We start from the raw sequence: 10,896 nt of genomic DNA, 5'->3' as shown, positions 1-10,896 counted from the left end.
TCATCCAAAGGCTGCTAGTGGAAGACTGACTTCCAGGCAACTAGGGTGAGGATCTTATACCCACACCCACAGTGACACACCCATTCCAACCAGGCCACACCTTCAGATGGTGCCACTCCCTGGTCCAAGGATATACAAACCATCACAACGGACTTCCACCCTAAATTCTTGCATTCACTTCCATAGCTAAAGAGCCTTGCAGGCTGTTTAGACACCCATCACACGCTGTCTTCACAGCCTTTCTTTCTGTCTCCTAGCATTTAATCATTTACAGCTCTGTTAATAAAATTTCATCTGGACATTTACTGTCTTAAGTAATTATATGACCAAAAGGAGAGTTCTACTTTACAAGAGGATAGATAATATGATCTGACATACTCTGATCTACAGGCTCTACCTATTCTAAGCAATTTCTTTGTAAAAAGCTATAAGATGATAGCATCTTTGATCTAGAAGTGACCTTGACAACAGCACTTCTAGTATTTTTGTGGGAATAAAAAGAACCTGAGGACCTAGTTAAAATTCACATTCTGACATGAGTGGGGTCTGAAATTCTCATCTCCTGCCCTGCATTGAGGTGCTGCCAGGAGTATTTTCTGAACTTAGATGTGTGGCTAGAAGGCCAGAAGTTCTCAGGACAGTGGCCATATATTAATCCTCACAGCCACAGCTCTGGTAGGTGTATGTGACAGGCTTTGGAAAATAAACCATGTCTGTTAACATATGTTTTTTTTAAACAAAGACTTAAACATTTATTTATGTCCAAGTCACTGTTGATGCTTTGAAAGCGGGTACTTAAGGTGCCAATATCCATTACTTCAATGATGTTTTAGCAGAACACATTGTACATTTCATTGTTTGCCATTATCTCAGAGAAGCTATAGGGTGTTGTAAGCAGTATTCTATACAGATTTTTAAATTTCTAAAGTAATTTCCCTAATAAAAGTGGTATTTACATTCATTGCAAAATGTTATAATGATAAATAAATATGTAACCACCTAAAGTATGGATGTTCTTAGATATGCATATACCTAGTTTTACACATTTTTATTCTTTACAGAAAGCAGTTAACAAATAGGAATGAATTTCCTTGAGGTCTACCATCCCACATTAACTTCATAGTATCGAATTAGTATTATTTTTATTTAAAAGAGTAGCACTTCCTTTGTATGTTTTCTTACAATAATACTAAATACTAATATTTTATTTAGCAACTGGTGATAGGAAGATTATTCCTAAGAGAGCCTTGGGCTCTAGTTTTGAGAAACAATAATACAGTAATGTGTGTAACTTGGTTGTTGTACTTCCCCACCCAGTTTTTATTTCCATCCCTGAGAGGAACAACCTGGAAAGAGTAGAAAGTTAGTACAGGCCCAAGCAGTCCAGAAGGCCTGGTGCATGTTGTTGAACACACTTGGAAGGAGATTTTGGTTCGCAGTTTTGAAGTGATAAGGCAAAGTAGGGAAAGAAAGGGAAAAGGCAATGTGATTTCATTCTCAGATAATCGTTTTAGAAACTAACTAGATGAAGCAAATTCTTCTGTCATCAAACTTAGACAAGAATTGTGATCCCAAGACAACACCCAACCTGTCCAGATATGCATTTCTTCTTTGTGGTAGAGCTGGCGTGTGAACCTAGGCCATTTGAATGCTTAATCCATGAGTGTCTAGATAAGCTTTGTCTATTGCAGTTTGATGCATACACCCTATAGGTAGAGACATATTGGTAACACAGTAATTGAGGAAATAAAGGCTGTCCCACAGAGCCATCTGGTTTCTCTCAGCCCAGTTCCTGGGCTTCTCCTACTTCTGGTTAACAAGGAATGGCTGCCAACAGTGATTTCTCCTTCCCATATTTAGCATCTCTAGTAGTTGAGGCTCTGAATACATGTATACCAAAGTTTAGGAGCTGTGTTAGTGACAGTCATGCTAAGCACTGTGATGAGTCATAATTCAGAAATATGTTCAGGCATCAGAGGAGCTCCGGGTAATATTGGTGGTGTGATAGCAGGATTCCTGTACACGATGATGTAGGCGGTGTTAATTTGGTTTCCAGTGTAGCACTTGACATTGCCATACAATTTAGAGCTGGGTAGATTTGAATTAGTGTTTAAAGTTAGAATTTTACCATCTGTATTTTTTTTCTTCGTAAGTATTAAGTCATTCTAAGTCAGGCAAAGCTTATATTTGTGATATAATTTGGAGGGAAATAAGAATGTAGAAAAGCTTGAAAAGAATGGCTAGCAGTTTAGAATTTAAGAGAATTTTGATGTGTATTCAGAGATGTTCCCTAGCCACTGAACTAAAAATTATGAAAATTACCAGGAAGCATTTAATAGAATAGAAAAAGCTGACCATGGTATTTGCAGTGTCTACTTTGTGAAGGTATTCTGCCACAGGCTTTTCTAGGAACATTCAGAAATTGGGATACAGGGCTCTTAGGCCATGTCACCAAGGTCAGGATGGTTAAGAACTCAAACCCAGATCTCTTAAGCTTGAAACCTGATCATGCTTTTCCCTTTAGTTGGTTTTACATGATTCTACTCTTTGGCTCAGAAGTAATTGTTTTTACAGTAAACAGTAGGATCAATTGAATTCAGCTAAAAAATGCATACATTATAAAAATACTAAATCATAGAATGATTTGACATTATCTTTGGTTTCTGTGTGGAGTGAAGGACAATTAATGGCGGATACTATCTGCAAAAATGAATTCATAATCATAGCATATAAACAATGTTTATCTGATATATGGACTATGCATTTATGTAGCTGCCAAAAAGTTTGCTTCCTATTAACAAGAGCCTTCTAAGGATGGGACACAAACAGGGATGCAGTTTCTCTTTGTAGATAGAAAGCAAAATATTTTTCCCAATCACAATATACTTTCATGAACAGGTATATGAGAATTTGGAGACAAAAATTCTCATAGTAATCTATGGTTACCATAATTTTTTAAAAAATCTTTCTGAATCTTTTACATGACAATTTTATATTTTACTTGCCACAGTGACTAAAATGATGTGTTATTTAGGTTTTTTTTCATTCTTCCTTAAGTATTTTTCAACAAGTAGTATAAAATGGATTTATTGAAGTTACGTTTTCCTATGCCATATCTTTAATCTGGTTTGGTACTGTTTTCCTTGGTATATTTATATAAACATTCAGCATTAGGAGAATCTAACCATTTAAAAATTTTAAACATGCTGGTCTTGTCTTGCCAGGAAATATTTTAGTTTAGGTTTCAGAATGATGTTAAATTTAAATTTAATTTTTTTCAGGGCTTTCATTCTGAAATGATTAGTAAATCCCATAGCCTAATGTTTATACACAGAAAGCCTAGAATATAGCTAAGAAGACAAAACATGGACATAGATAACTTCACTTTGCACTCAGATTTCTCACTTTTGAGGTACATTTTTTGTTCGTTGGCTTTGCTCAGATAAACAAGGTTTCCATGCTATAAATGTTTTCTGTTTTGTTGCATTGGGAATAAGGTTCAAACCTTGAGTTTCAGGCACGGCAGGTACACACTCTGTCACTAAGCTATACTTGTTTCTCCCCCAAAACAGGTTGTCTGGGATATCCAGTCTTTTATGTATATATGCATTTCCATTAAAGAAAATTAAAAAAAAAAAGCACATTTCCTAACTGCCTATCCTAATCCTATTTAAAGTACATATCTACTGTTTGAAGATGGGCATACTTCCTGCCTCTATTTCTATAAATTGGTAAATTACTTCTGTCAGATGCCTCTAAACATGGGAATCGTGCCTGAGAGATTGAGGACTTTTGTCCTCCATGAAGGAGCTCTTGCAATGGCCTCTTTATCACTCACTTCCTCTCTCTTCTTCCAGTACCCTGCTGCTCTCATGAACCTAGGGGCCATTCTGCATCTCAATGGGCGACTGCAGAAGGCTGAGGCCAACTACCTGAGGGCCCTGCAACTCAAGCCAGATGATGTTATCACTCAGTCTAATCTCCGCAAGCTGTGGAACATCATGGAAAAGCAAGGTTTGAAGACCTCCAAGACCTGACACATGAGAACTCCCCTCCTCCTCCTCCGCTTGTCAGAGCTGGCTTCATTAACAGACAGAACTTCCCAGGAATGAGTGCTGTGAGAAAAGCTCAAGGGCCATTTCAAGCCCAGGACAAAGGTCACCATGGTTACTGCCACTGCTGGGAGAATCCACTTGCTATGGGCACAGCCCTTAACACCAAAAAGGGGAACATTGAGACCCTCTGGGAGGGTGTAACTGTTACCCATAGACTGTAAACCAGAGCACCTAAGAGGATTTCAGAGAGTTCCTAGAAAGTAGAGGGATCTCATTTGCAGATGTCCACTTTGGAGGGAGAATTTGAAATTATATTGTTCCTTAAACACTGTGAGAGGAAGTCAGAGAGCCCACCCAGCCACAGTGAACTCTTAAGGGGGTGATTAACACATAGTGTAAATCCTCAGTGAGCCACCGGTTGTCCTTATGCTGCTGCCTTCCCTCTTTGGGACAGCCTGCTTATTGATTGCTGAAGCTAATCCAACTTTGGTTTTAACAGCGTGTCGGGATCTGTCAGAATCTCCAGTTGTTTCCTGGCTCGTGCACATAAACATTTTATGGTTTGAATGTCCTAGGCTTCCTAGTGTTGAGCATCATTTGTCTGTCATGTCTCAAAACGAATGTGTGGAGAAGAGCTAACCACTCGTAGAGGTGATATGAGAGGACTTAGGGTGGCCTTGGGTGTGTGTCACAAAGGCATTTTCATTTCGATATTGTCAGTATTGTCTCCAGTGCTGTTTAGTAGATCTCATTATATTAATTTTTTTGAAATTATCTTCTATGATGTCTATCCCTGGTTACTATACATGTTGTTCACTAAGGCTGAAAAAAAAATGGGGATATTATAAGTGTTCCAGTTCTTGTAACTAATCATGACTATCTATGACACAGTCCTCGGTGCTTCCTAGCCAATGGTCACTATAATAAGCCAATGCAGGGTAAGTACATAAGGATTGTTGCCAACGACTTTGTGTTTTGGAAAGAGCTGATATGAAATACCCTTTGTGTCCTTGCATACCTAAACACCAGTGCGGATAAATCCTGGAGGTCTGTCTCATTTTGCTCTTCCTGAAAGATATCAAAAATAAATTATTTTAAGATGCCATGGAGTAAGCATCAGCCTGAATATATCTCCATCGTCTGCCAAATGCTTTTCTCAGTTAAAAGATATTTTCTCATAGAAAACTGAGCATTTTATTTCCTCACCTGCTATTAGGCATTTCAGTGATCATTTTATAAGTTAAAAGCTATAAATGAAACAAAGAAAAAAAACCATTTTTTAACATTTTTGCCTTGTACTCAAACTTTACTACTAAAAATTAAATTCCCAGAATACCAGTCTATTAGCAACCTCTTTGTAGAGAAATTAATGATTCTGTACCCAACATATTTATTTATTTATTATCCAGCCATAGCAAAATAACAAAAACAAGACAAAAAAGATTTGCTAAACCAGTTATTTGCTTTTTCTCCTTCCCTTCTATACTCCATGTATATATATATATGTATATGATCAGTAATTCCATTAAAATGAAGCTGGTCATGAAAAAAATTCTATGTTTTCTCCCTATATTATATATTATGTCATGTATCGATTACAGTGGATAAAGAACTTGAGGTAGGACTCCAATGACATTAGTTTCTATGAGAGAACAGATGTAGTGAGAGTTTTAATGGGGTTTATGAGAAGGTCCTCTTTAAAGTGTATATTACTCTGTAAACATTTCACTCAAGGGCCAGAAGTTAAAGTATAACTAAATCGCTGTGTTGTCAGAATAATATTTAACATTAACAAGAACAAACCCATGGTCAAACCAAAAAATAGTGGGTTGAAGTATACATTTCATTTTCTAATGCATTGGCAATTCGGATGACAAAGAAATTTAATATAAGGCTGTAGAGATAAATTCAGTGTCTAACCTTTTTTTAATTTATTTAAATAGTTGTGGCATTCTAGTCTTTACATTTTATGTCTGTCTTGTTACTGTTCCTTCTTTCCAACACTTGTTTTCTGTAGGTTCACTGAATGCACAATAGTCACATTTCACATGACTCAACTCCCAAGTGGTGTTAATCATTGGGCCTGTGTCATAAAATGCATGGATCTTTAATACCTACATGTCCCTGACACTTTTCACTACAGGGCTGGACTTAGTAACTGACCAACTCGGGGGGGGAGGGGGGACTGGGGTATTAAAACATGATCAAAATGTCTCTGCTCAGGGATTTATGGTGGATCATTGCAGACAGTGCTAAAAATGTAGAGCACAAGACAAGTTTACTAAATTAAAATTTTATTTTTTGAAAAACTGTTATTTGTATAAATTATCAAGATTTGTAGGCTTTCCTTTTGTAGAAATAATTGTTTTATGTGCCAGAGAATTTCAATTTTGTTTTAAACAATAAAGCATTGATAACAAATATGTTGTGTGGCCCTTCTTTAGAACTTTTCTAGAACAACAGTGCTTAAACTCTGGCAACATTTTGTTTTGCGTTGTATGAGAGTTCACTAGGTTGAGTTGAAACGTGTAGCCCTTCTCTCCCCTCAACCTCTGTCTTAGGGTTTCATTGCTACAAAGAGACACTATGACCATGGCAACTCTTTGAAAGGAAAATATTTAATTCAGTCTGATGTACAGTTTCAGAGGTTTATCTATTATCATAATGTCTGGGATCATGGCAGTTTCCCGGCAGACATGGTGCTGGCGAAGGAGCTGAGAGTTCTACTGAAGAGTTCTACTTGAACTGAAGGCAGCAGGAGACTAGTGTATCATACTGGGTGTAGCTTGAGCATAGGAGACCTTAAAATCTGCTTGTACAATGATACAAGTCCTCCAACAAGATCACACCTCCTAATAGTGCCACTATCTATCAGCTGAGCATTCAAACACAGGATGCTCTAGAGGCCCGTATCTATTCAAACAACTACAATGTCCAAAGTGGCTTGCACCACCATGCTTAGCTTTTAAAGGTTTTTGTTATATTTTAATTGCATGTATATTAGAGGGGGCAATATGCATGTGACTTCAGGTACCTCTAGAGTCTACAGGTATTCCATTGCCTGGAGTTGTATTTAAAGACATTATCCAACTCACACTACTGCTGAGACCCAAACTCAGGTCCTTTGAAAGAGTCGTGTTACTTTTCTTTTGCTTTGATAAAACATTCTGACCAAGGCAACTTAAGGAAGAGAGTGTTTATCTTGACTTCTGGTTCCATGGGAATAAACGTCACTGTGGTGAAGGGAATGGCAACAGGCAAGAGGTATAATGGCAAGAAGAGGAAGCTTGACAGTTCACCTCTTAAACCACAAGCAAGACGCAGGGAGAGAGAGAATGCTAGAAATAGCAAAAGGCTTTGAAACTCCAAAGCCTTCCCCAAGTGATGTCCTTCTTCATCAAGGCTACACCTCTTGTAGACAGAAACTGAAAGGAAGGTGTCAAGCAACTTGGCCAGTGTCACTAACCTCAAGCATTGAGACTGTCTCCAAGTAGCTCTGTGCTAAGATCTATAATTTCCTGCACTCAAGCACCATATGAAAACCCAGTACTTAAGATTTCCAATTGATATTTTCCTAAATATTTCATCATCTTTCATGAGATTTCTACCCTACCTCTCTCACCATGAAGATTAAAAGATGTCATGACAGGAAAACATCTAAAGAACGGGTTATGAGAATTCACTGATCAGTAGCTGGCCTCACTTTCCACCTGATGAATAGAAGGCTGATGTGTTAAGAGATTTAACTAAGGTCTTAAAACTAGTTGGGAGCTGCATCCAAATGGCTATAAAAACACTCAGCTACTAAGAGGTCTTGCCAAATGACATAACTGTGCAGTTGATTGCAAATCAAGGTATCAGTTTAGCTGTACTATAAAACTACTGAAGGCACAGAGCATGGTTTTCCCTCCTGGTGTTGTTTCTCCAGCCTAGCAGCCTAGGAGAAGACCATAAAATATACCATAAATGAAAATTCCATCTAATTACTCATAAGCTACTTGATATTTTTAAAAGCTCACCTTGTAAAGAACTCCAATGCAGGCAATAAATGATTCTCCATTTGTATTTCACCAGCGTGATGACAGCTTTCACATAGTGTATGTTTCCAGTGAAAAGAAAGGAAATACATTAAGTCTCGATTATTCTCCCTAACACAAGGGAAGAATTGGTTTCTGTGGGTAGCTAATGTGTTAGAATAGTGGGGGCTCATTTATATGTACCTTTAGAATATGGTTTTTCACTTAAATACTATAGTAGTATAGTAGTATGGAGAGTATAGACTTTGCATCTTACCATTTTAAAAATAAATGAAGGAAGGAAACTTTGTAGCAACAGCATGCGTGGGATATGATACTTTAAGGAGAGAGAGCTGAGTTGCAATGCAACTATGCTAACGTATGCTTATTTTTGCAAGGCAAAAGGAAGCCTGTGTACTGGGACTTTATCTTGCTGTGTCAGTTTGGGTGGTCTTCCTGCAGAATGCAGACAATCTTTGAGCCAGTTTTTCCTCTGTCTGTCCTTTAATCCCATACTGGCCTTAGGTTCTTGTTCCTGGAGGCTTGAGTTATATCCCATCCCTACTCCCACCTCACTCCCACCCCTAAAACACAAGTGGGATTCAAGTTTCGCGTGAATTTCCTGAAATTCTTATGAAGATATCTTCTTGGTTTCTGAGATCTCCCACTTCCTACAGATAATTTCTGGGGTTACATGTTATTTAACTTTCTTCTAGAAAAGGTAGAATTTTCATGGGGCAGGAAAATTGAAAGTGGGAAAGCGCCTCCCCCCCCAACACACACACACACATGAGCTTACCTTGTAAAGCTCACATATCTTGTTACCTTGTAAAGTTCATATGGTTGTTGTCTTAGTTAGTTTTCTATTTCTGTGAAGAGACACCATGATCAAGGCAACCCTTGTAAAAGAAAGCATTTAATTGGGGTTTGAGATAAAAGATAAGGTAATAAATTTGCTAGCATCTATTCCAATCTAAGAAGGCTAGAAAATATTTAAAATGCAGTTAGTTTTGCAAACATTCCTTGAGATTGCTGAGATTGAGGGATGTGGATAGGCATTGGCTATGCTTGCATTTCTGACACAGAGCAGGGAGACCACACTGGAAGACTGCACTGGGATGGTTTGGTTATCCTTTACTGCATCATATCTGCATTGCTACTGATGGAGAGAAAATGCAGAGCAAAGACGTGGGTGAACTACACATTGCCTCTGAGGTTGGAACATTAAACCTGTTTTGAGTCTAGACTAGAATTGGCTCTCTGTTCCCATTAGAAATACATTTGTCTCCTGCCTCCTTTGGATTTGACAGGCACATCACTTAGTCAAGACAAAGCTGTCAGCTCCACTTACAAGCAGAGAATAGAGGTCTGTATTTCACCTAATAGTTCAAGACTTTTCTAATAATTATCATGGTATCCCTTTTCCATCCTAGAACTCACAAATTAACTCCTCGGAGACACGTCTCTGGTAATTTTGAGCAGCTAGTCGTTGTAATAAAAGTTGTTAAACATTCACTGGGAAAGAAACCAAACAACTTCTCTCCAAAAGAAAAACCTCAAATTAGCATAAAATAATTAAAATATCTTCTAGCAGCTAGACATACCTCTCATGTAATGAATCTGTGATTGAGAGCCAGAAAACCAGAAATGATACAGAAACAGAGGGCTGTGTGTTGGGGGTGAAGGGGATGTGCAGTGTGGCTACTTTTGACCTCAAATGGGGTACTTTTTAGAAAAATTGCTTCACAAATCAATGACAGCACTGACTTTAATGACAGTTAAGATTTTAACTCTTTAATATCTGTGGTGGTTTGAATGGGTTCAACCCCCATAGACTCATGTGTATGAATGCTTAGTTGATAGAGAGTGGCACGATTAGGGGGTATGCTCTTACTGGAGGACATACTTAACTGTAGGGCCCTAGCCTTTGAGATCATCTATGCTCAAGCTATACCTAGTGTGGCACAATATACTTCTGCTACCTTCAGCTCAACATGTAGAACTCTCAAATCCTTCTGCAGCACCATATCTACCTGCACACTACCATGCTCCCTGCCTAGATGATAATGAAAATGTAAGCCAATCCCAGTGAAATGTTTTCATTTATGAGAACAGCACTGGTGACTCTTCAAAGCAGTAGAAACCCTAACTAAGACAACATTCATATTAATAAATAAAGCCAATTGAAGATCTTACTATGTTTCATTTACTTTATCCATTTGTTTTATTTTAAATACTTAACCTGTGTGGGGACCTTTTGTTTTTCCTTTGCAATAGATTATATTCTACATTGCCTCTATTTTATAATAATGGTAATTTAGGAAATTTCCATAAGATTCAAAGTCCTGTGGGGTAGGGAGGGAGGCTGAGGAAGCAAGCATTAAGCCCAGCTTTTCATCCCTCGCACCTAATGTGTCTTTAACAAGGACAACACAAAAGATGGATAGACTGCGGAGGTGGTCCTCTGGCTTTCATTTGCATGCACACACATTTGCATATGCACAAAGATGAACATATACGCTTGCAGAACATATACACACCCATGATATCTAATATTGATGCTACATGCACTATTTTGATAATTGTTCATTCTATGATTTGTTAAGTTATGTTTTGTTTTATTGTATTTCTCTATGTTGGTCTCCCAATTACCATGATAGTATTTATGAAATGTAATTTTACTAGCAAAGTCTTCTTTTTTCTAACGTAGATCCAGGACTTACTTACTTTCTTTCTTTCTTTCTTTCTTTCTTTCTTTCTTTCTTTCTTTCTTTCTTTCTTTCTTTCTTTCTTTCTTCCTTCCTTCCTTCCTTCCTTCCTTCCTT

General features: G+C 37.8%; 1 protein-coding gene across 1 annotated transcript in view; it reads left to right on the top strand.

The window, feature by feature from the left end:
- Tmtc2 (transmembrane O-mannosyltransferase targeting cadherins 2) overlaps nt 1-6,478 on the top strand; it is a 381,875-nt gene extending 375,397 nt beyond the window's left edge. The window contains exon 12 of the mRNA XM_021174328.1: nt 3,858-6,478. Within this exon, the coding sequence (XP_021029987.1) occupies nt 3,858-4,037 (180 nt within the window). The 3' untranslated portion in view covers nt 4,038-6,478. The remainder of the gene's footprint in view (nt 1-3,857) is intronic.
- Nucleotides 6,479-10,896: the final 4,418 nt, after the last annotated feature.

The sequence above is a fragment of the Mus caroli genome, chromosome 10, assembly GCF_900094665.2.
Source record: "Mus caroli chromosome 10, CAROLI_EIJ_v1.1, whole genome shotgun sequence".
Lineage (NCBI taxonomy): Eukaryota > Metazoa > Chordata > Mammalia > Rodentia > Muridae > Mus > Mus caroli.
Note: the sequence above shows the minus strand (reverse complement) of the source record. Positions and strands in the feature narration are given on the sequence as shown.